We start from the raw sequence: 25,185 nt of genomic DNA on the forward strand, positions 1-25,185 counted from the left end.
ATTCAGAATGAACCTCAGACACCTATAAGTCTGATGCATGAGTAGAGAGAAAAATCTCCTCATTCAAATCTCTTTTATATGCGTGGATAAAGATAAGTGTGTCTTAGCTGGTGCAAGGCAGACTTTCTGACTAGGGCAATGGCAGATTTTGGAGACATTTCCTAGCAGTATTTCCTCACCCCTCTAACATATCCTTCAAAATAGAGCTAACTGTAGTTTAACCTACAGCTAATTTCACACTGTGATTTTAGGGATCTGAGATACCACTTCACATCATCACTTTGACCACAACTTAAGGCACTTTTGGCAAATACAGAGACCTTTGGTTTGTGCTACATAGCAGATCTGATGCACCCTTGCATCTATAAAATACTTTTTGAAGTGTTATATAGTGAGAAAAGAATTATCTTTTCTTAAACCACCCTTTATTAAAAAACATAAGCATTTGTAAATATATAAAATTATAAAGTACCAAGTGCTTCTTGCTTCCCAGTACAGTAGGACTCAGGAGTAGCATGCAAATTTGGTGTTAAACTGTTTGGTGTATTAGGTCCAGGGCTGCAGAACTGACCAGCTAGTTTTGCAAAAGACAGCTAATCCCATTCCTCTGACAGGTCCAAACTGATCTTGTTTCACCTCAGGTTCAGACTTCCTTCCTGCTCCTTTGGACAGTGCTTACTAGTGAGAGCAAGGCTGGAGCTGTAGGAACTAGCAGGCTCCCAAGAAGGATGCAGCTAGGTATTTTACAAAGGGAGAGATTTCCAGTTACTAATGGGGAAGATAATTCAGGCACTGAGAGAGCTCCTCCGTACAGTGTGCCTCAGGGGAAGTGCATCCTTTGCTTTGGGATCATCCTCTAGCTGGACTGGACAAAGCCAGTCACAGGTCCAATGTGCATCAAGTTACCTTAATCAAGAAGTACTCAGATCCTCTTGCAAGATGCATGGTATGAAGCATCACCAAGTCCACTGAAATGTTATAGGTTAAAAAGTTCTCAGGTTGTACATCTAGACCTGAACAACAAAGCAGGACACTGGACTGCTGTGGAAGTACTGTAAAATGAAAAATCCAGTTGTACCCATTGCAATTGTTAGGGTAATAACTTCAGAGGGGATCTTTTGTGTCACTACCCCTCTCTTCTGCTGTCAGCTGCAGAGAGAACTGGAAGGTGCTTGTTGATGTTGTTTCTTACTTGGTCTTCCCTGGAAAGCCCCTATCATGTGCAGAAACTTATGACACATCCCTGCCTTCTCTAAGTGGTCACCTTTGCCAGTTCTCCTGCCAGCTCCTACCACACCAGGCACCACCATGTCATTCCCCCAAAAGTGAGCTGCCCTCTTAGTGTTCCCCTACAGGAGAGCACGAGTTGGCCTGGGGAGGGTACACTACCCTCATCTTACACCAGCATGTTCATCTTCATGTGGAAAACTTAACTAACCCACCGGAATTGCAGGACAGGTGGAGAAACAACAGAAGCCCCAGTAAAACAAGCTTATCCTGCATGTCTCAGCATCTGGCAGAGGACCGGAAGGGTGAAGAATGCTGCCATATTTAACTTCTGCTGCTTACTGATACTTTCCTTTACAGGCAGCACTGCAGGCAGGGCTTTTCTTTTCTTGTTTGTAAGAGAGGACAAAGTGGCTTATTGTAACAGATTTGCATTATAGATCACATACCTACACTTCCCTGCTGCAATGGAAGGATACTGTAGCTCCTATGACCCTTTAGCTAAGATGCACAATTAGCTCCAGCCTTAGAGTGGAAGAGTTGTTATGCTGTACAAGAACCACAGTCCTTAAACAGAGTTTTTCCACTGGCTTTGTGACAGGCACAGCTTCCACCCCTCTGAAAGCTTCACCCCTGATACAAGTACATGAAAATGAAAAAATAGGTGAAATATGATATTCCTTTCCTCTGAAACAGTTCTTTAACTTGAATCAAGTCAGCTAAAAATCCCTGTTACCTGCTTAGTTGTCCAGTCCCACTTTGACCTTTCTGGCAGCCTTTCTTACAGCCTGGACTCACAAATAAATACAAGACTGAGGGAAGCACAGCAAAGATGCCCCAGTGACACCTCTGCTCTAGCCCTTGCTTGTTGTGCAACAGGACCTGAATACCCCAGTGTGCCAGCTGAGCATTTGCAGTCATGGTCCCTGCCCACAGGTCTGAGTCCTTCCCTTACTGGGCCCTTGGCATCCCCTTTTTGGCCTGGTTAGGCTTCAGGAACATTTGCTGTTGCTGTATCTTCTGCCTTGACCAAATCACCACTGTTTGTCTCAGCATGGAGCCGCTTGTAGTCAGTGTGGAAGAAGATGACGTAGAAACAAGCCATAGCACTACAGAGGCCAGCCAGCACCAGTACCGGAGCTGCAAAGAAGATACACTCTTAGACAGCGAATTCACAACTCCCCATGGGTGCAGAACTCCAGAGCAAGTCTGGTCCTCAGCAAATGCACAGCCTCCCAACAACTACCCCTGAGGACAGTGTGCAGCTCATAGTGGGGCAACACCAGTTCGGTAACAGCCAAACCTTGTCTCATGTAACACTGGCATAGGAAGAGGATTTGAGTGAAATGTGAAAGGTTTCCAGGACTCTTGTCCTCTATGACCGCAGAGGTTGGAGGTCTTACACCAGTGCACACAGTGTGTTTGTGGGAGTGTGTGTTTCTGTGTACATGTACATGTTTGTGTGTTGGGGGGTGGTGAAGAAAGTTACAAGAAAGACTGAATCAAAACACTTGAGTTTCGTAAGAGAACAGATCCACACAGGTTGTGCTTCTTGTTGTATCATTGGAAAGTGAAGTGTAGGAAAGGTTCACTAAGGATAAATAATCAAAGAAAAATTTGTGTTGAAAGAACTTTTTCTGAAGGAAAAAAAAAATAAATCTAAAAGGCTGTGGAACAAGGCCTGTAAATGTAGTTACCTTCTCATTTCAGCAGTGCCTCAAATAAACATCTCCATGCCTTTCTCCACAGATGTCCTTGCATGTATCAGACCACAAAATGGGTAGGAATGGGTATTTAATAATGCAATCTAGCTCTGATCTGATGAGATGAAGAGTTGTGGGCTTTCAGACATGAAGCAGTCAAATTGCTTTTGGGGGGCAGTTATTGTGAAGCCTTTTTCTCTACCAGCTAGTGGAGCTTGTTTTGCGGAGTTTCTGCTCAGCCAAGCAGGATATATTTAAAAGGTGTTTGCCAGCCTTTGTGTTACAGTGTGTCCCCAGGAGTTGGTGTCAGTATTACATAAATATGAACCAGCTGAGAGATCAAAACCAGGGTTTAGCCTGTAGTGAAAACACATTTGTGCTCCTGTCCATCTCAGTTGCTGTCTCTTCTGACCAGCTAGGAAAGGAAGGGAAAAGTGGAATAAGTCAGAACAAAGCTGTACCAGCATGTTACAAACCCAGGCAGCTGTGTGTGCAGAAACAAGGGAAGCCGCTTTTGGTCAATGCCTTTGTAGTCTTGGCCTCCCACACTGCAAAGCAGCACTGGCTGTGCTAGGTGGACAGTGTCTTCCCCCCAGCTGCTTTCTAGCTTGGTGAAGCTCAGATCTCTGCAGGGTGGCCATAAAAGAAATTTTAACCCAGAGCCAGCAGCAGCATTCACAGCACCTTAGAGGTCTTCCCTTTTCAATCCTGCAGGCCTGGTTTAGCAGGAGCAGCAAGGAGTGCACCGTCAGGTTGGGAAAGGTGGCTAAGAGATGCTACAATAGGAATCAGTCTTGCAGGCTCCCTCACAGTGAGACCTGGAGGAAAATGGGAGGTATGTGGCTTGCAACCAAATGTCCAGCATCATTTCCCAAGACATACTTACTTGTCCAGTCCAGGGCTCCATCCTGATCAAGGGCACAGGTGGAGGATGGATCCTCAGAAACACACACGGTGAGGGCTTGTAACAGAATCATTAAAATCACACCTTCAATCTGGCTGTGGGGAGAAACCAACATGCAGTCATGGTGCCTGTCCCATTCATCAGTGCTGCAGACAAGCCCAGCTTCCCCAGCAGCAAGAAAGTGAGGCCCCTTTCTGGAGCAGGGTCCTTCTAGCACAGAAAGATACTGCCAGCTCCCTCTGGCCCAGGCACTTGGTTAACTGGCCATGGCTCAGAGGGTGTCCAGGTCAGCCTTTCAGCACACCCCCAGACACTGGGCCAGCATGGCAGAACCACTGTCCTCTGGAGGCAGCAGGAGTTGAACTACAGCTGTCAAGGAGCTGAGGCTTAGTCACTGGGCAGAGACTCGGAAATACCTCTCACTGCAGGGCTGAGGATGGGAAAAAGTCAGTCTATGACTTCAGCCTTATTCATAGCTGGCTGGCAGCAGCAACAAAGTCCACAACCAGAGGGAAACAGCAGCCTTCAAAGGTGGTGTCTAATGCCCCTCTTTGACTGATGTTTCTTGCTGCTGCAGCTCCACCTGACACACACGCATGGCACCAGGCCACATACATCACTGCTTGGGGCTCCAACAAGTCATTCCTGTTGCAGTCCAGTGCCAGTCCTAGGCATGTAAATTGATCACGGGAAGGACTGTCACTGCCCCATCTGTTGTGACCAGCTGCCAGTGATAAGCCACATCTTCCTCAGCAGAGCACTGAGACCTGAGAAGTGCCTGTACTGCCATGGGAATGTGTGCCCCTCTCAGGCATACAGCTCCCACCTGCTTCAAAGGTAAGTGCTGCTGGGCATGGTTAAATCCTGCTTTGTGCCAAGCAAGGGAGACCTTCATCTTCCTTCCTGCATTTCTTGCACCAACTCCACATACTCCTGCTTGCTTTAAAACCTTTAGATCTTCAGCTCTATAGCTCAGCCAGCCAGCTCCCCCCATTACCACGGTCATGTGCACAGCCATCAGAGAGAAGTTCAGCAGGATGGCTAGCACTGATGTCCATGTTCTTGTCTATCTGCACACATGTGTGTGTGTATTTGAATCCAAGCTCAGCTGCCAATTCAATTTAACCTGCCTGCTTACCTTGCAACAAAAATCAGGCCTGTAGATGTGCCCTCTCCCACAGGGTAGGAGCACTCCACAGCCAGCTCCATGGCAATAGGGTAGATGGCAAAACCGAAGAAACCAAAGAGCGAGCTGGTGATGGCCAGTGTGATGGCCCGATGTCTGAACCGAGAAGTCTGCAGGCAGAAAAGCAACACCAAAATCGCAGTGTCAGCACTGCTGCACAGGAAGTCTGAACTCATAACCTGCAGGAAGTTCCAAGGGCTCATTGTTCTCACCAGTACATTCCCTACCTGTTCCTGAAATGTCTTTTTTACCTCCAACCCTCTAGAGTCAACAAATGGCTACACCATGGAGATTTATCTGTTGAAGGGGAGCAAGGATCAGCAGAATTACCTGAAAAGCGTTGGTGTGGTTGTATTACTGTGACTTGACTTCCTGGTCAGTAACTTACCAGGAGCGTGCACAGCATATCTCCAGCACCAAGTGAAATACACACCTTCCTCCCAATGCAAGTTAACATTTCAGAAGTGGTGTTTGCATTGGGTTATGTATGAGAATTCACTGGGTTGCGGCAGCTAATTGATGAGGAAAACTATTCCTTATCATGTCAGACTGATGTTTGTAATGTTGGGGTTTTACCACAAAAAAGACCCCACAAACCAAACAAAAAAAACACCTGAAACATTCACAAACCCTGGTGATAAGTTTAGTGCTTAGAACAGCCCTGTCCCTAAGTCTGGAGGAAAGAGCATGGCCTTGTCCAGCCAACACTAGTAAAGTCAAGGGCATAAAACCTGCAGCCACAGTGCTGGTACCTCCTTCCTTAACCATGTAATAAACTCCCAGAGGGGACAACAGGTGTCTGTCCTGGCATGGCTGCAGCAGGCCTGGCCCAGCTAAACTGGTAAAGTCAAGGAAAACTGTGTGTCAAGGCATCAGGTGTATTTGAATGGGTGTTTTTTGGTTTACTACTTTGAGCTAGTAGTTCATCTGTATGGAATGAAGGGGATGGAGGGAAGGGGAGGAGGGAAAGGTTTCCTTGTTGCTCCTAACATAGCCTCTTGCCTACTCTGTGCCTCACCTGAGCCCAGGCATGCTGATTTGTATTCAGAGCATCCCCCCAGCAAATGCCAGCATACTGAAGGGGGAAATGCAAGGTCTGCTTTAGGCACCCTGTCCTACACAGAGAAAAGCATTGCATTTTTCTGTCTCTTCAAAGCAGAGCTAACATCACTGGGATCTTGGCCCAGGGGGAGGTGTGGTCATGCTATATTGAAAGTCTGGATTTTTCAACACACAAGAGAAATGCAGACCACAGGCCTGTTGGGAAAGCAGATACCTGAACCAGTCTGGGTCCTCTGCAGTGATATGAGTCCTGTGCCTCATGCTCAGGTTCCTGCTGGGTGATGGCTGCCACTGGCGATGACTATGTTTGAGTGCAGTACTTGCACGCCCGCCCCCATGGTTTCTGCGTCTCCCTTGTCTTGTCCTCCTTGAGGAACCACTGCAGAACTAGGCACATAACTAGTTTGTTTCTGCTAATCTTACACTCCTGGCAGCCACCACTGTTAAAGGCAGGTGTTGGGAAAACCACGCCATTCTTGTTCATTATTGTAAGATGGATATTTAGTAATGCCATTTCTTTTTGGAAAGAATGGTCTCAGGGCCAGTAAACAAACATGGTGATCCAATGTAAGGAAGTAAAATTATGCCAATTTATTTATATCCTGAAGCAGTCTGTCTCAGGCTCCACAGTGACTGTGAAATCCTCAGTAATGGGCTTTTCTTTAAAACATTCCTAGCCCAGAGATATAATCCCAAAGCATAACACGTGGCTTAATAAATACTAGGACATCAGATGGCCTTGGTTTGAGTAGATGATTTATCAGACAGCAACAGAACTAAGCCCACTGGTATGATGCAATGCAAGGGAGAACTCACCACTGCGAACATGATGCTGGCAAGTGCACTCAGACAGAAACAAATCTTGGTGGACTCTATGAACTTCCTTGTCCGGTCGACATACAGGCCTAGCAGGAGAGCACCCAACAAACCACACACTGTGAACAGTGCACCATTCAGGCCAGCAAATTCCTGGAGGACAGAAGAACAAGTAACTGAGCAACTAGAGCAGTTAGGAAAGAGGTTTTAATGTCATTGACCCTTCTGCCTGCTGCTAGTGGGTCACTTACTTACTAAGGCAGGAGAAGCTTCCCTTCCCATTGCAATAGCTGAGGCCTCCACAGGGCTCTGAGTAGCAAATAATGGGGCTAATGTGTGTGGGGACAGCAGGGTCACAGCAGTCTGAAGGTCTCAATGGATGACAAGTCTCTGCACACCTAACAAGGGAGGCTGAGTGCAGAGCAGCAGCAGTTCCCTGGCATTAAATGCTCTAACCTGGGCATGAGACTGTTCTTGGCTCTTCCAGGGGAAATCAGGTGCCTTGTCCACACTGGTGGTAACAGGTCCAACTGCCTTGAGATCTGCTCCTGTTCATAATCATGCTCCTTTTCTTACTAGAGACCAGGGACCTGCACTGACAGAATGCCTTCTACAGGGCTAGCAGCCCCGAAGTGTGTTAGATGAGACACAGCATCGCCTGGCTGTAGCAATGAGGTCTAATTAGAGAGGCAGTGAGCAGTAGTCAGGGTAGGGTACATGCCCTGTTTCCTGCAGAGACTACCTTTACTTGTCCCGCTCCTTCAGCTCCAAATGCAGACAACAATCCTGAAAGGAGGAAAGCTTTAACAAATTTGGGTAAACATTTTTGGGAGCCTTAGGAGCACACTGGAAGGAAAGGGTATCTGCATTAGCTTCTGTGGGCCAGGGAATTCAGTCACACACAGACAAAAGCATCATGATGCATGGAAAGCAAGCCTGAAAAGTTTAAAAGGTTTCCAAGTAAAAGCAATGGAGTGTGCAAATGTGACCTAGCTAGGGAGCATTGAGCCAGGTATCACACCTGGGCATTGAGAGGGAGTGGACAGAAACCAGACATGTATATGTGCATACATAACAGCTGGAGAGGTGTTTTAAGTGAACTTCCAGGGGGTAAAGGAACAGCAGGACTGAAGTGTTGCCTGCCTGAGGGGAAATGCAGGAACAGGGGCTGTCCCTTGCTATTGTAGGGAGAGAGGAGGAGGAACCAGCTGTGCACACACTGTGCTCAACAGTAAAAGCAGCACCTGGCTGGTGTCATGGGAAGGATGGGGCAACAGCTGTCACAGTACCTGTGACTTCCTCTGCTGCCCTGGCTTCAGGTAAGACTGTGCAAAGAGGAAAAGGTATTGCAACAGCCTGCCTTCAACTTCACTCTAGGGCTTCGCTGGGCCTCATCCTACTCTGCGGAAGGTGTTAGAAGGCTGCATAGACATCAGTACTCTAGAGAGTCTTAGGAAAAACCACAACATTCTTTTCCTAAAAAGTGTTTGAGGAGTGATTTGCAGATGGGAGCCTGGCCATGGGCGGTAATGAAAATGCAGATCATCCATTATACTGAGAGATTGACTGTGCTCTGGATTAACGTACTGCTTAGTCTATATCAGACAATGTGAGCAAATAAGATATGAGACAGTGCAGCATATTCAACCGTCTTCATTTTGTTCTGAGTCCCTTATCAGGGAAAATAATTTTGATTGTATCATAGATGACATGGACACTGGGGAAAAGGAGGAAGACTCACATTTGAATACCCCTTTTCACAAAGGATCTGTTCTAGCAGAGCTGAAAAGCAGGTGAATATCCCAATTCCTCCTCCAAAGCACACTGCCAGGATGATGTATGGCTTGTTTCTCAGGAGCTAGAGAAAGAAGTTAATATGTCATTTTAACAAGTGGAGGGGAAAAAAAGGCCTGGCTATGACAGTAGACTTGAGGGTCGGTGGCTCCGACCTGTTGAAAATGTTGACAGGGCAACCCTGTGATTATTATAGGAGTTTGGCTCTCTCCTGTCCAATCAGCCAGAAGACAAGTTAAAATGGGGACCATGAAGGGAGGAAGGATCTCTTCAGTGCCCAAATTCTTCCTTCACTTTGCCACATGCTGTCCTACCCATTACCACATCTGCTTAGAAGGCTCAGGTTGTGTGGTCCTCTTGGATGAGCCCAGGTGTTCCTGTTTGAGCTAGCCGAACAGCAGCCAGCCCACAGCTGAACAGTCAGATAGCATCTCTTGCAGCTTTGCTGTGAGCAGCTGCCACTCCCTGAGGAAAGAAGGGATCCTGGACTCCTTCAGGGGGCTTTCCATTGGGGGTTTGTTGGAGTTCAGTCTGCTTTGTCAGCAGATTTCCCAGCATATCCCTGTCTTGCCCAGCTGCATTCCTCACTCCACCACTAGTATCTCTCTGTGCTACAGTCACTTACCATTTTGAGCCCTGTGAGGAATGGCTGGGAGCTGGAGTTAGTGGCACTGGCTGAAGGAGGTGTTGGAGGAACCTTCTCATGAATCCCCGCAGTTGCTACAGCACAGGCTGTTACTGCTGGGATGGCATAAACACCCAGCTACACAACACAAAGAAAGGATATGTTACCAGTCTTTCTAACTCCACTGCCTCCAAATAAATAAATCAGCTGGGCCCCAATCAGCCCAGATGGCTGATTAAAGCAGTTTTCATTTACCATCAATGGGATGTGCTTTCCTTCAGGAACTAGTGCAGGTGACAGCACGTTTGCTATAAGAATACCCAAAGGATTGGCTGGAAGGAAATAAAACAGAGAGAGACATTTTTGTCATGCAAGCAGTCACAATCATGTGTCCACCCCTACTGCCAGTCAGCACCAGAGCTGCAGTGTGCAGCAGAACAATGAGCAAGGACAGAACAAGGCATATAAAGGGAGAAACCAGGAGGGGAACATTTGGAGAATCTGACTGTCCTACTGTTGCCACATCTGTTCCCTCACCCCATGAAGTCTGTTCTATATAAACCCATTTCCCTACAACCCCTAACTCCTGTAAACTGGTTTTCAACTATGAATTACAGTGTCCTCACCTTCACAAGGCTGCCTCAGTAAATGCTAAGCTGAAGCAGGTTGTCTGTACTGGAGTAGGGGCTTGCATTGCTATGGGGCTGGAGCTGAGCAGTGTGTGAAACAGCACTCCTGGGACTCAGTTTGGAAACATCCAAAACTGCAGGAGACAATTTTTTAACTTTAAGGCAATGTTCTGCAAACAGTCAAACAAGTGAAGTTTTGAAGATCCCTACTGTGCAGGGATGGGGTTAGGAAAGCCAAAGACAACCTGGAATTAAGTCTGGTGAAGATGTGAAGGGCAACAAGAATGGCTTCTAAAAGTGTATTAGCAGCAAAAGAAAGGCCAGGGAAAATGTGGGCCTGCTGCTGGATGGGACAGGAAACTTGGAAGACAAAGGACATTGAAAAGGCCAAGGTATTCAAAGACTTTTTCACCTCAGTCTTTACTGGTAAGACCAGCCTTCAGCCCTGAGACCAGAGGTGAAGTATGGAGCAAGGAATATTTACCCTTAGTGGAGGAGGACTAGGAAGTCCATGGTACTGATGGGATGCACCAATGAGTGCTGAAGGAGCAGGCCTTTTTCCTTGCAAGGTCATTCTTGGTTATCTTTAAAAGGTCATGGCAATTCCAAGAGGCTCCTGAGGACTGGAAGAGAGTGAATGTCACTCCCATCTTCAAGAAGGGCAAGAAGGAGAATCCAGGAAACTCCTGGCCTTTCAGTCTCACTTTGATCCCTGGGAAGGTCATGGAACAACTAATCCATTTCCAGTAGCCAGCAAAGGAGAAATGCTTAACCAGCCTAACAAGCTTTGTACAATGAGATGACTGGCTGGGTGGATGAGAGGAGAGTAGTGGATATTTTTATCTCAACTTTACTAAGGCTGTTGACACTGTATCCCATAACATCCTCACAGACAAGCTGAAAAAGTACTGGCTAGGTAAGTGGACAGTGAAATGAACTGAAAGTCAACTGAACAGCTGGTCCCAGAGGATTATCTTTACTGGCATGAAGTCCAGCTGGAGGCCAGTCACTAGTGGTGCACCCCAGGGGTTGATACTGGGGCCAATACAGTTTAACCTTAACAAAAAACCTGGACAATAGGGCAGAGTGCACCCACAGCTAGTTTGCAGATGATGTGACACTGGGAGGAGTGGCTGATAGAAGAGATGTGTATGCTGCCATTCAGAGGAGCCTCAACAGGCTAGAGAAATAGGCAGAGGGGAACCTTGTGAAGTTAAACAAGAGGAAATGTAAAGTCCTACACCTGCAGAGGAATAACCCCATCTACCAGTACACACTGGGGCTGACCAACTGGAAAGTAGCTCTGCAGAGAAGGACCTGCTGTGGGGGGTAGGGGTCCTGATGGAGATCAACTTGACCATGAGCCAGCCACACAACCTCACGATAAAGAAGGCCACCAGCATCCTGGGTTGCATTAGGCAGTGTTATTAGCAGGAGGTGATCGTTCCCCTCTACTCAGCACTAGTGAGACCACATCTGGAGTACTGTGTCCAGTTTTGGCCTCCCCAGTATGAGGGAGACATGGACTTACTGGTCCAGCAAAGGGCTGAAAAGATGATTAAAGGACTGGAGCTTCTGTCATGTGGGGAGAGACTGAACAAGCTGTGATTGATCAGCCTGGAGAAGTTGCTGGAAAGTAGTTTTGCAGGAAGGACTTGGGGTCCTGGTGGACTGCAAGTTGATCATGAGCCAGCTATACACCCTTGCAGAAAGGTGTCTAACAGCTGGGCTTTATTAGGAAGAACATTGCCAGCAGGTGGAAGGCAGTGATCCTTCCCCTCTGGTCATCCCTGGTGAGAAATATTTGGAGTGCTGAGTCCAGTGCTGGGCTCCTCAATAGAAGAAAGATAAATAGTTAATGGAGCAAGCCCAGTCAAAGGCCAAAGACATGATTAAGGGACAGGAGCATCTCTCATATGTGAAGAGGCTGGGAATCCTGGGACTGTTCAGCCTGGAGAAAAGAACCTTGATCAGAGATTGCAAAGAAGAGAGAACCAGACTTTTCTCAGTGGTGCCCAGTGGCAGGATAAGAGGCAATGGGCAACAAACTTAACACAGGAAACTCTCTCAGAATATAAACTTTTTTACTGTGACAGTGGTTGAACACTGAAACAAGACACTCAGATAAGTTGCAACATCTCTATCCTTGGAGACAGTCAAAACCTGACTAAACATGACCCTGGGCAACCTGCTCTAGCCAACCCTGCTTGCACATGGGGCTGGACGAGACTATCCCAAGAGGTGCTTTCCAACCTTGTCCATTCTACGGTCCTGCTGAGGCATCATTAGTAGTGCTATAGGACATGAGAACCATAACATTTCTGCTTTGTACTTGGCAAAGTACTAGCTTATGATCCTGGTGAAACATTACCTGCTTCTAAGTACATGGACACAGTTAAATAGCTTCCAAGGAGATGGATTAAAGCTTCTCCATTGGGGTAAAATGCATCTGGGCATTGTAGTGGACTGCCTGGGAACTACTGTCAGGTATTTTCATGAACAATCCCTACACTGAAGCAGTTCCAGAAGGTATGGGAAAGGTGTGGAAATGTGAGCATTAGGCTAAATTTGAAATGACTAAGTGAGATTATCTGAGTAATTATAGGGTTTCAGCCACCTACTCTTCCTGGGAAGAGAAATGATATGAGCCTAGACTAAGAATGGAAAGGAGATCAGTGAGTTAATCAACTGTACATTATGGTCTAGGGGTCCTGGTGGGTTAGCCTGCAGTACTCTGCAATGGGGCTGTGTGTTTTGTGGACAGTGATGCCAATGAACTAAAACTCTGCAGTGGGCAGAAAATGACATGCTGACAGAACATAGTAAATGAAGAATCCCATGGACAAAGCAGAGGCCACTTCAGTGGACTCAGACAAGTCTTTCTTCTCCTGACACAGGAGAATTTATCATGGTCTTCACAGGGGATCAGTTCTTGGCCCTGCACTGCTTCTCTGTAAGTCTACAAATGATGGGGAAGACCAAGATACAATAAATACCCAAGAGCGCAGTTGAGTCATAGTGATTTCAGCTACTCAGGAGGCTCCTGGATGCAGGATCCATTTTTGTCTGCACACAAGCACAGGGAAGCCTACCCAGAGGCACTAACAGGACCTGTGGGGATACTGACAGGAGGCTGTAGGGCCAGTTTCTGTGTGCAGCACTGATACCGACTGTACTGCAATGCTGAGTGCTGCTGTCACATTAACACAGGAAATGAGTATTGATAAACTGGAGCAAGCTGAGAGAAAAAGCTCATGTGAGCAACAGACAGACACTGGGAAGAGGCAAAGGGAAATGTGCCTGTAAAGTGGTTGGGTTGGAGCCATTCAGTATTTCTAGACAAAGGAGAGAAGAGGTGACTGTCTATAACTACCTGAAAAACAGGTGCAACAAGACTGAATAGCTGGGGAATGAAGAGCATCAGACGAGAAGTAACATGTAGATGTTTGTCAGTAAGGTAATTAACCACTGGAGTAAATGACTGGGGCTGTGGCAGATGCTCCTTCTAGGTAATATTTAAACTTTCTTGAAATGAAATCCTGATTTTGTACAGAAGACAGTAATGGGTATTACCAAGCATTATTAATGGAAGCCCTCTACACAGCAATATCCCTATGTTGCAGCAGATAATAATCACAGCCCATTCAGTCCTCACACTGATACCTCAACATGTCACAGATTGAACAGCTTCAGGTCTTGGGTTTCCACTGTTCCTTGCTCTTCAGTTTTATTCTTTCCCATAGTTAGATCCACTTGGTCCTGTAAGGACTGAGGACACTATGTGAAAGAAATGCTCTTTGGCTGGTCTGGCTTTTCTCTCACTTAAAAAGAGCAAGTTGTCTGCAGGCTGGGGTCCTTCAGGGGAGCGAAGGACTGAGGGCCCAGTGGTCCTTGGTAGTACTTGTATAGCACCACACTGACAACAGTGGAAGGTGAAGGTCTATCTCAGCCCTGGGAAACAAGGTGAGCCATCAGGTCCACCCTACTGTAGAGAAGGCAGTGCAAAAATAATTTATTTGTTCTGACACCATAAATCCACGCTTGCAAACCAACAGTGCCCATGCTCTGGGTTTGCCACACCATTGGGAAAGCTGTACAGGGGTGCTCCCAGCTTCCAGGCACTTCGCAAGGCAGATGTGGTTTCTGCATGGGTAGTCCTGCTGCATTTAGCATCCCCAACATGTTTGTGTGGCCAGCTGAGTATATTTTTTCTGTATGTGCATACATATCAACAGGGAATACACGCTCAGCCTTGCTACTGGATGAACTGGTGGATAAAATTGCTGCAGCAGCCTCACCTCTATCCAGTTACAGAATTTGGCAACTGTGACCACTGGCATCACAAGCAATTTGGACACCTTCCTAACAAGCTGCAGAACTAAGACCACTACAGACTTTAGATTTAGTCACACTGAGGGCTGTCCATGACCTCTATGATATGTAGGCAAAGATGATCACCTTGTCATGGCAGAGAGGAAGAAGGTTGGGATCCTGGGTGGCTTACTTTGAACTTTGCACTTGGATGTGGCTTATGCCCACTTCTTACTCCCCAGCATGGAAATGCCTGCCTGTCTTGTGGGGCCTTGAAGGCACTGTTTTATTGCACATGGCTATGAGACTCTTGGGCACAGCTGTATTTGCAGGGCCAAATGGCTGTAGTATGGAGGATTTCCTCTGCCTGCTGCGCCTCTGAATGGCAAACAAATGCTAGCAAGTTCTGGGTGGCAGCAATATTACTTTGCAGCTGTCACTTACACATTGATGCGATCATATTTGCTGTTGCTCTCTGGTGGTCTGGGAACCATAGCGCTGCCAGTTTTGTCGGTGAAAAGATGATAAGGGGCTGTGCCAGTGCACAGAGGCACTGCCCAGTAAATAGGTACCAGTAACTCTGGGAATCCAAGCCCAGGAACTTCAGGACGCTGAATATCCGGATGACGCTACCCGTCATGTTCAGCCACGCGCTTAGGATCACCTGCAGCAAGCAGAAACAGCCAGGGGTTGTGTGCTAAAGCCCAGAGGACAGAATTTAATGTGAAAGAGTAGCATGAGCAGGGTCTCAGATGCACTACAGGAGACACTGGGTGTTAGTAATCACTAATGAACGGCAAGTTGCCTGCAGACCACCCCCATCCCTTTGGGCCACTGCAAGATGCTCCTGATCCAACAGTGAGTTACTTGTCTCCTTAAGGAGCAAGTTGGCTGTCCTGGCCCCACATGACAACTATGCCCCAATGTAGCTTATGCAAGACAGCAGACACTGTCATGGAATTGATGAGAAATCCAAAGTTCACTAATTACACCCCGTTTGCAAGTTTGTGCCATCACCCATATTTTGCTGTGACAATCCAAAGATCACGGCAATGAGTCATCCAGCATATGGAACCTGCAAACACTCTTCTGTACCACTAGCATGCTTGTGTTTCAGTACCACATTCCACAAAACTCTTGCTTCTGGGAAGACTGTGTAGCGTACCCAAGCTGGCTTAGCATAGACCAAGCTCTGAGTTGACAGGGGTCCCTTGCTTGCACCCTGCCCTACTGCTCCTTAAACTGACCCTGCAAGGAAAATAGCTGTGCTAACGCTATTCCACAGCAAACCCTATCCACAGTAGAGTGGGTCACAGAGTCAGCTCACAGCATCTGTCCCTGTCAGTTGCCTAAGACAATAAAAACTGAAGCAAGAAAAGACAAGTAGGGATGCAACATTATCCTGATTTTCCCACTGCCCCCCAGCACAGAGGTGATGATATGACAGCTATTACTGAACTAGGATGGACAGAGCTTTCAATGTGCTCATCCTCTGCAGCATTTGGCAAGACTCCCATTCACAGGATGCATGTCAGTGTTTTGTGCAGCTGCTGCTATCTCTAGGTGAAATGCCCTCAGGGACACAGAACAGTTCAACTCACAGTAGATCTGAGCCCCACGCTGTCGAGAACCCATGTTGCCACCAGACCAAATGGGATTGAGATGAGGAGGTACATTATTGAGAGCCAGTTGACCATCTCCAGGGAAATGTGGAAGTAGACAGCTGCCTTATCAGCCACAGGAGCAAACGTCAGCCACAGCTGCAGTGTAGAGAGCAAAGATGGATAAGCATGAGCACCTCCACCAGAACAGAAATTCAGCATCCCCTCAAACTGTCCAACTAAGTTGTGAAGGGGCTCACTATCTTAGTCTCTCCTTGAAATTAGGATGTTAAGGCTGGTAATAAAAATTCAAACCCCCAGTGTCCACAGTTACTCATGCCAGAACTATTTTACTACTGATGCCATCATTATCTTGGGCCAGAGCACCTCATCCCCAACCCCCTAGTGCTGCTGCTGGGAGCTGGCAGAAGCAGAGGTCAGTACCTTTTCTGTCCCCAGGGTGAACATGTTGGCCTGTGATGCATGCACTTACCTGATGTAAACCACAAGCAATCCTTCTATGTTAGCATAAACAAAAGAGAGGCTGCCATCTTCTCTCTGCAACTGAGAGCCTCTTAAACTCAGCCTGGTATTTATGATTGCATTGGTAACCCCTGAATGTGGCCTTGTAAGAACAACTTTGCTATGTGTCAGCCAAGAGAGACATTATTCCATGTTGTCCTACACTCAACAGTTAGGAAAGAAGGGCCTAGAAATTTGCATATTCAATACATCAGAACACATAACAGGGAAACAGAAGAGGTTCTTTAATAACTATCCATTTTTTTCTTCCAGTGCCCTATCTGAAAATATTTTCCTAAAACTTGTTTTAGGCACTGATTTCATAAGATTGCTGTCTGCTTCTGTTTTCTTCTGGGAATGATGAGGCCTGCTTTGATCCTCAAATCAGCTCCTGAGATCATGCCCTCAAGAAAGAAATGAGGGTACTACCCTAAACTTAAGGATGTTTCTGTGGATTCTTTGCAAAGATGCCCTCTCTGGTGCTTTTCAAAAAGACAGGCCTAACCTGAGAACAGGTTTCAAATAATGTTGATGTACTGAATACTCAAGATGATAAAGTTTGCAGAAATGTGAACAAAAACTTCAGCAATAACTTCCTGTAAAAGAACTCCAGCCACTGTGTCTTTCCGGGTACCCATCTCTGCCATCACAAGCTTCCTCTTCACAGCCTGCATCCTGCAGACAGCATCAGCTGCAGCATTGATGTGTAATGGGAAAGGGGCCTGAGTAACCTCGGAGCAAACTGTGTCCCTACACACTGCTGCATGTTATTTCCAGTGTTCCTATTTACTTCTTGCATCCTAGAGACCATAAAAACTGCCACATTAAATGGAAGCAGAAGAGGAGACAGGCTTTTCTTCTCTCTTAGTGTCACTGTGTGAGAACAGCCAAATGAAAAGCATTGTTTAGCTAAGCTTTTCTCCTAGCAGGGATGCAATAAGTAGATGGCAGTAACAGAGAAGTTTTGAATGTATTATCAGTGTCCTAGCAAGGACTCTTAGCATCAGCCCTTTCCTCTTCTCTGAAAGGAGCTCACAAGCCAAATTTCCTGCATTCAACATGAAGCTCACATCACTGTGCTGGGCTCAGACACACCCATGTGGGATCAAAGGTCTGGCAGGGAGTGGATTTGCCATTTACGCAGCTTCTACAATCATTTAACTGTTTAAATGTTACAAGCATCACTAAGGCATGAACATCACTTTGATCATGGGATGCTAAACTGCTGCTAAACAAAACCCAGCTATGTATTTCCAGCAACAGCAATTCTCAGTTCCTCACAATTCTCAGTTCCTCACTGCCTTCCAGAAGGGTGAGGGAGTGGGGGTGGTGGTGATGAAACAGTGTACCAGGAAACAGTGTAATTAAAGAGATGACACATTTTGTAAGCCAGCTCCAGCTACATTTTTGCCTCTCCTGTTCCTCCACCAAAGATGCTCACCCATGCATGACATCATTAGCAGAATGATGCCACAATCCAGAGCACAGCATTTTGTGTTCAAGTGGCTGTATACATCTAGGCAAGCTGGGGTCAACCATTCTGGCATGTTTCCATTAGACCCAGTAAAACCATTACTTGCTGAAAATCAAGCATTTGGGCTGCCCTGTAGCTCTCTCTGGAGCAAGAGCTCCAGTTCTAGCACATGTATGTGAGAGCACAGAAGGTGGGAGGTTGCAGCCTGTCCAAGCCTGCGTGCGTTCTTCAGAATGGGAAGTGGGTTTCTTTATGGGTCTGGAGAGAAAAAGTATGTTTCTGCCTCCATTCAGGCAGGGGTTGTTTACCATGTGTTGCTCTAACAGAGAAATTAAGAACTGGGCAATGGAGCTCAAGGTGTAGCTGTGGTCAATGTGGCCGCCAAATGCCCCTGCAACAAAGACATGGCACTGTGGAGTTTTGCCAACACAAGGAAATTGCCATGCTACACAAGTGAGTATGCCACCTTCTGCTTTTGGTTTTCCCAGCTATGATGACTTCATCCACAGTAATTAGCAAGCTCTTATGCTGGGAGCTAGAGCCCTTATCCTACATGTTGGTCCTGAAACTCTGCACTGCCAAGGCTGGTACTTATGCAGGGGCTGCCTCAATACATGGCCCCTGAGGCAGAACAGGGTGAGGATGATGCAGTTTTTTCCTGGTGCCGTCTAAGCCCTGCAACCTCTCAAGATGCAGGAGACTGAGAGAGGTTCCTTTCTCCTCCACTCCCCAAGGGCCATTGTCTTAACTCAGCTTTGGCACACCAAAACCCGTATCAAAGCCCCCCACTGTAGATCATGGTGACAGATGCAGGAGGAGAGATAATGTGTGTGGTTATAGGATGCCAGCCCCCAAATGCTGGTTGCTCCTGGGACAGATAGTGAAAGAAGAAACAGACGCCTCTGTCCTTGCAGTGTTTTCTACACACTTGTTCAGTCCCTGTACAAGCCTCACTTTGTGGAAATATGCCCTTGTAGTCCTGTCAAGCTGCACTCAGCTTCATTGGCTGTGTAACTACACAGAGCTAAAGCCTCACTGTGAGCTGCAGAAGGTATCAAGGAGAGTCTGTGTTATGCACTGCACTGCTATGTCCATGTCCACATGCACTCCTCTGAAGGCAGCCCAATGGATGGTCACAACAGCAGAATGGAGAGAATCCAGCCCCTTGTCAATGACTCTTCCTCACTTGCAATGGTGACAAGCAGTTTCCATTCAGCCACTATGGCTTATGCCTCTTCTGAGCCCTGTCAGGGCTACCGTTAACAAAAACCTTTTGGCAAAATTTGACAAAATTCCCAGCTTGGTACCCCACAGATCAGGAATGCCTTGTCTCTGAGGCTTCAAACTCATCCAGCTCAGTCCCACACCCTGACTGCTCAACAACTACATTGTGCAGTCCCCACAGCAGAACACAGCTGGGCTGCTTAACAAGTTGGAGTGGATGAGGTTGGAGGTCAGCAGCAGTCCACTCCCTGGGCCATGGCATATTTAGGTCAAGTCTTTTACACAGAGGCCCACACAGAGCCACTCAAGCACCGCAATTCTTGCCTTTGAACACCAAACAACCACAATGGATTTGTGAGCCCCAACCCCTAGTACTTGGCAAAACTCACTTCCCAGCATTACCTCACAGATTTTGCATTATTTGTTCTCAGACAAAAGCTCCTGCTGTAGTATAATCCAATATCATTGGCCATGGTCACTCATGTTGTCAACATTTGATCCTTCAGCATTTGGGATGGACTTTTCCCTCCCTTCAGATATGCATCTAGCAGGATGTTGAAATAGCTACTGTAATAACATGCACCATTTCTTCTCCAAATTCAGTAACTGTAGTTCCCACACTCTTCTCCCCTCCTAAGCTCAGCTCAAGTCTTAGAAGCATGTTCATCTCACTGAGATTTCTGAGTTTAGAGACAGCAAAAGCTCCAGTGCATGCTAGCCTGGGCAGGAAGTCATACCTCAGCACACACTCTTCGCCATAAAAACTTGTGCTCCACACAGTGGGCACAGCAACTGATGAAGAGGACAGAAGGTCCCCTGAAGACCCATGAGCCTGTTGTAGCTTGCACTGGAGTACAGCTGCAGGTCCCACTGCTTTCAGCATGCCGCTGGCTGATTGAGTAGCCATGCCCCATCACTAGAAGAAAAGGATAGAAATGTTTTCCACCTAGAGTCTACTTATATCTTCAATTACAGGAGAGCCCCCTCCATACCTCCTTTAACAACGAAGCATGTGGGACCACCAGCGAAAGTAAGTGCACTGAAACTCAAACCATCTGGCTGGTACTGATGTTGGAGTCATACTGGCTCCACTTTCAGCCCTCCCTCCCTTTGCTTTAACTTTCTTCCAGCTGACATTTTGTTTTCTTTTCTCCTGCACCTCCCAGAGGCTGCCTGCTCCCTTCCCCATTAATTGCAGGCCTGCTTGGGCACTCCTGTAACCAAGAACAGGTTACAGCTCTTCTCATCCTGCCCCCATTTCTAAGCTTTTTTGTTGCTCTTTCTGATATCCTTGTAAAGCCTAAACTGATTCTCAGACATGGATCCAGCCCTCTTCCTCCCAGAATCAGCCCAAACCCTCTAGTTTTCCTACTGCTCTCATTCCCCTTCTATCTCCATCTTCTCCAGGTTCAGTTCCTCTACTCTATTGACTTTACTGTTTTCACTCCCACACAGACTCTCCAGGACCTGTTTCACCTGCAGGACCCAGTTTTCCTCCACCCATTCCAAGGGAGCCCAACATTCACCCTCCCTTCCACTTCTGCAGGAGGTTATGGGTGGGCTGTGAGCCGCCAATTCTCTGTCTGCAATGGTAGCAAGGTGATGGCTGAAGGCAGGACTCCAAACAGACTCTAAGCTTTAGTAAGCAATAGCTGTGAGCTGCAGAAGGCAGCATAAATAAACACAGCCCCAGGATTTTCAGAGCTTAAAGAGCAGTAATGATATATGCATCACATGTATAACCAGGTGCAGTCCTGCCAGAAGCCGTACCAAAAGTGTTTTTTCATGAAAGGCAAGCTGTTAACCAATGTCTACTCTCCTCACCAACAAATCAAGGTTCTAAAAGTGAAAAGCAAAATCATTTGCAGAATGGCAAGCACACGCAATCAGGCAGGCTGGATATTAAGCCATTTCGCCATGTCAGTGGTAGTATCAGCTAGCAAAGGCTGCCATATGGAGTGCTCTTCACTGTCTGGCATACTGCATAGCTGTGCACAGTGTAGCAATGCCCCTGTAACACCTTTTATGTACATCTTAAAAAGGAGGAGCTAAGGGGGGTGAATTCCATGAAATGGGACCTTCTGCTTTGTAACAGGCACAGCCCACCAATCCCCAGGCAGGCACTGCCTGCAGCAGCTCTGCCAGTCCCAGCACACTCTCTCCCATTCACCCAGACACTGCTTTGAAGGTGATGTAGGATGTCTTTCTGAGACACACAGGCTGCCCTTCCCCTCCCCTGGGACTGGGCTATGAAGATCTTACACCAGACTCCTCATCTTCAATGTCAAAAGGGCCACACAACCTGGAAGCACAGAGCACCTGGCCTCATCTGAAGGCACCCATGCTGACACAGAAGCCTAGGAAGTAAGGACAGAGGCATGATCTTCAGAAAGGTCAGATCCCTGCCTAGATGTCACTTTTTAGCCTCTACAGGTCTCAGGAGGACTACCAGGACACAAGAGCCAGGCAGCAGCAGCAGTGTGTGCATGCGTATCTATAGGGGCACTGCTAGAGCAGACAAGTGTGGGCGAGGAGCATATGCACCCTGCCCTGGAGCACGCCAGTCTCCACTTATACAGCTCTCCTTCTCTCCCAAGTACACTAAGAGGTGGTGGAAGTCCTCCAGGCTGGTGAGTCAGGAACCACCCGGCTAAGTGTGAGCCAGTTCCAACCCTCTGCTCCCCTCCTCCTTCCCAGCTTGCTCATGCTGACAAGCACAGAACAGAGCAGGAAATGGTCTGTTTCATTATCCTGTGCACCTGTCTGTCCTCAGCACTAAGGCAAGAAAAAGTTCCTCCTATGAAACAACACAAAGTTCCCACCTGTTTAGCTTCACAGGAGGGAGGCAATGAGGAAGGAAATATCTGCCTCAGCAGTCTTCAGATTAAGAAGCCCACACACTCAAAACCACAGCATCAGTTTGACAAAATAAATCTGGGTGAAAACCGCAGGCATAGTTATGTGACCCCACACCAGCAGTGCTGCAAGAGACAGCTGGAGATCAATCACCCAAGCTTAGCTGTGGTCAGAACAGCCTCTCTGCCCAGGACTTCAGGCAGCAAGTGAATTACACTGATGCCTACTTACGGCCTTCTTAAGACAATGCAAGGGTTTCTTACACTACATTGTCAGCTAGGAATTTCCAGAATAGCTGTATTTAGGAAATGAGAACTAATTCCTGGTAAAATAGTACCTACTTTGTACAGCAGGGAGAAACAGAGGCTTTTAAACTCAGCTCAGTAACAGAGATTCAAGTGAGGGGCTGTTCGTTGGTGGTGTAAAAGCCTCCCTTATATTTCCCCCACTGCGCCCTGGTTAAAGAAGGGATTTCACATGATGATGTGGAGCAGGAGGAAGTAAGGAAGAGTGCCCCTCTCATCACCACATGGTCTGGCCTGACTTTGCACAGTCACAATCTTAAAACAGACTGAACTAAGAAATACTCCTTTCTCAGCCTGCACTTGCTGCATGACCAAGTGTGCTTTCCTGCAGTTAAGATGCTTCTACCTTGTCCTGCTGACACTGACAGTTTCTCCCTCTCAGCATTGTCTCCTGTCTGCCACTTTTAGTAACACCAAAGACCACTAATAGAAAACTGTATGTGTACATAGGTAAGAGTGGAGAATACAAGGCATTGTCCTGGAAGCTTGGTCCAGCACGTGAGGTGATCTATTCTTTCTAAGTCAGACAATTCAAAAGTCATGTGTCCTCACCTCATGCATTTTGCAGACAGCCTGACACAGGAATACATAGAACGAAGCTGCATGCAACATCTGCACAGGAACTGTGGACACATCTTAACTTGCAAGGCAATTTTCACACCACAGAACTGCTAATTTAATCTTTCCATCTGGAATTTTTAAACAGCAACCAACCACTTTGATTTCATGGCTTTTCAAACACCCCATCCATTTTAATGTGATTTTTGTCAGTAACATTTAGGAGAAATTTTAGCATCAGGAAATATTTGGTTACAACTATGTATGTCAGCATACTTGCCATTCCAGACCTTTGTAGTGGCTTAGAAACAGTATTTCCACACTAGGATATTTATTAAGCAGCCAGTTCTGAAGTGGTGAAGTTCTGGCTTAAGTTCATACTGTGAGAAAATAATACTGTGGACAGTCAGGAAGTTGGCAAGAGACCAAGCAGACAGACAACAGTACAATCTTTCAGAGCTACAAAGTCTTCAGCAACATGACTCCGAACACAGTTATACTTGCAGATGCATTGAAAGGACCTTTTAAAGTAACTCTTCAGTTTCACTGTTAAGGTTTCAGCAAAGTCAAAGTCTGACAAGACATCCTAGAAAGGTTTTGCACAACTTACTTCACCCATGCTGTCACTGTCCACTTCTAGCAGGGTGGTTTTTTTCTTGCTACATAATGTTCTTGTGCTGTGCCAATTTAACTGCAAGGCAAGCAGTGAGGCTTCACATTGCTTTTCTGCAGGATACTTTTTTACTCTCTTGAAGGACACACTGATTTTCCCTTGAGAAGGCACATTTGTTTTTTGTTTTCCATATACAGGCAAATTCTCAATATGTTTTTCCATTTCTCCACTCCAGCTCTCTTGCATCACAGAATACCTACTCTTCCTTCACAGCATTTAAATGTTTGCAGTTTGCAGTGCCTGATCTTGGCTGCTAGGCTGCCTGCATTCACAGCATGGTAATCCTCAAGCACATAGATAACTCTAGATCAGTCTGATAACTATCAACAATGTCCTCAATGACTTGGTGAGCAAAGATTTGGGCCTCCCATCTTTCATACTAGGACTTGGTAAGGGGAAACTTTATGTGTTTATCTCAATAATTACTGAACTTAGTTTTAATCTGTTCAACAGGTGGGGTGTGATCTGGCATCCACTTTTTTCAGGTCTTTCAGAATAAAGTACCTGTAGGCAATAAGAAGTTCACATAGCAGCATGTTTAGTGCAGAATCACTCCTATACTGTTCTATATGTGCAACAGACCCCAAAAGGAAACCTACTTGTTCCTCTTTCTAACCAGATCAATCTGCTGTCACAGGCCAGCAATAAGGCAGAGCTAACTCCTGCTCCTCTACCCAAGGAGTTTGAACACTGCTCTCTTAGGTTTGAAACATGTGGCCCTCGCAGACGCTGAACGCTTTCTATTCCTTCCTGTGGCTTACGAAGTGGACTCAGAAGCAATTTCAGCTGTGCTCCAGAACACATTTTGCTCCATTGCGGTCTGGCTTGAGCCTGCGGTACTTCTTGCTGTGCTCTTCTAGATCACACACACACCCACCAGCACCATCCTGCCCTTCCCCCATCACCACCCCTCCATGCCCACCGGTCAGAAGGGGGCCTGTGTGCAGCTCGAAGTCGTAACCAGGGAAACAAAGTTCAAAAGGAAAAGCCGCTTATTCGGTCCCTAAGGCACGGCCAGGCTGAGGCTTCTCTGCGCTGTGCGAGTACCGCCGAGTCCCGGTGCTCCAAGGATGAGGAGTGGATCTGAGACTGGGCACTGGGGCAACGCCCTGAAGATTGCCTGGCTGCTTCGAGGGAGAGATAGGAGGTGGGTTTGGCTCCGGGGAGCCCTGTCACCCATCCTCCCTCGGCGGCGGCAGCAGCAGCAGCCAGAGTTGCTCTCCAGAGCTCCGGCACAGGTAGGCAGGAGAGAGGGCTCTTTGCCCTGCCTGCTGTGCGCCTCCTCCTGGGCTCACGGCTGCCCGGGCACCCCCGTCGCTGCCGGCGGCCGCCCCTCAGCCCCCCCCCCACCCGCCGCTGGGCCGCCCTCGCCCCTCCGGAGAAGCGTCCCCGCCGCCGCGGTCCACGCCCCCCGCTCCCCCCAATCCCCTCGGCTGCGGGGGCTCCACCAGCCGCCCAGCGGGAGAGGCTCCCCGCGGCGGGGGAAGCCGGGCGGCCGGCGGCTCTTGGCCGCGCTGGCGGCGCCCGCGCGCCGCGCTCACCATGGCGTTGGAGCAGTTCAGCAGGCTGACGACGGCGAGCAGGAACCACCGCCGCCTGTAGGTCTTGAACTGGGCCAGCTGCCCCAGGCCGCGCTCCCCCAGCAGGCTCGCCGCCTCGGAACCCTCCATCGCGGCGCGGCTTGGCTCGGCTCGGCGGTGCCCCGCCCGGCCCCG

General features: G+C 47.5%; 1 protein-coding gene across 2 annotated transcripts; it reads right to left on the minus strand.

The window, feature by feature from the left end:
* Positions 1 to 403: 403 nt before the first annotated feature.
* Positions 404 to 25,160, minus strand: SLC49A3 (solute carrier family 49 member 3). 2 transcript variants are annotated; one of them, XM_075021653.1, is made up of 10 exons: positions 25,012 to 25,160; positions 15,859 to 16,017; positions 14,702 to 14,921; positions 9,573 to 9,649; positions 9,318 to 9,455; positions 8,640 to 8,756; positions 6,899 to 7,051; positions 4,973 to 5,130; positions 3,817 to 3,929; positions 404 to 2,367 (listed from the first exon to the last, which is right to left on the minus strand). In XM_075021653.1, exons 1-10 carry the CDS (start codon positions 25,138 to 25,140, stop codon positions 2,213 to 2,215), a joined length of 1,419 nt encoding a protein of 472 aa, XP_074877754.1. In that variant the 5' UTR covers positions 25,141 to 25,160; the 3' UTR covers positions 404 to 2,212. The 2 variants fall into 2 exon arrangements, with proteins under 2 accessions (XP_074877754.1, XP_074877753.1); XM_075021652.1 differs by having other exon boundaries at positions 404 to 3,345.
* Between the last annotated feature and the right edge of the window lie 25 nt (positions 25,161 to 25,185).

This window comes from Buteo buteo, chromosome Z (genome assembly GCF_964188355.1).
Source record: "Buteo buteo chromosome Z, bButBut1.hap1.1, whole genome shotgun sequence".
NCBI lineage: Eukaryota > Metazoa > Chordata > Aves > Accipitriformes > Accipitridae > Buteo > Buteo buteo.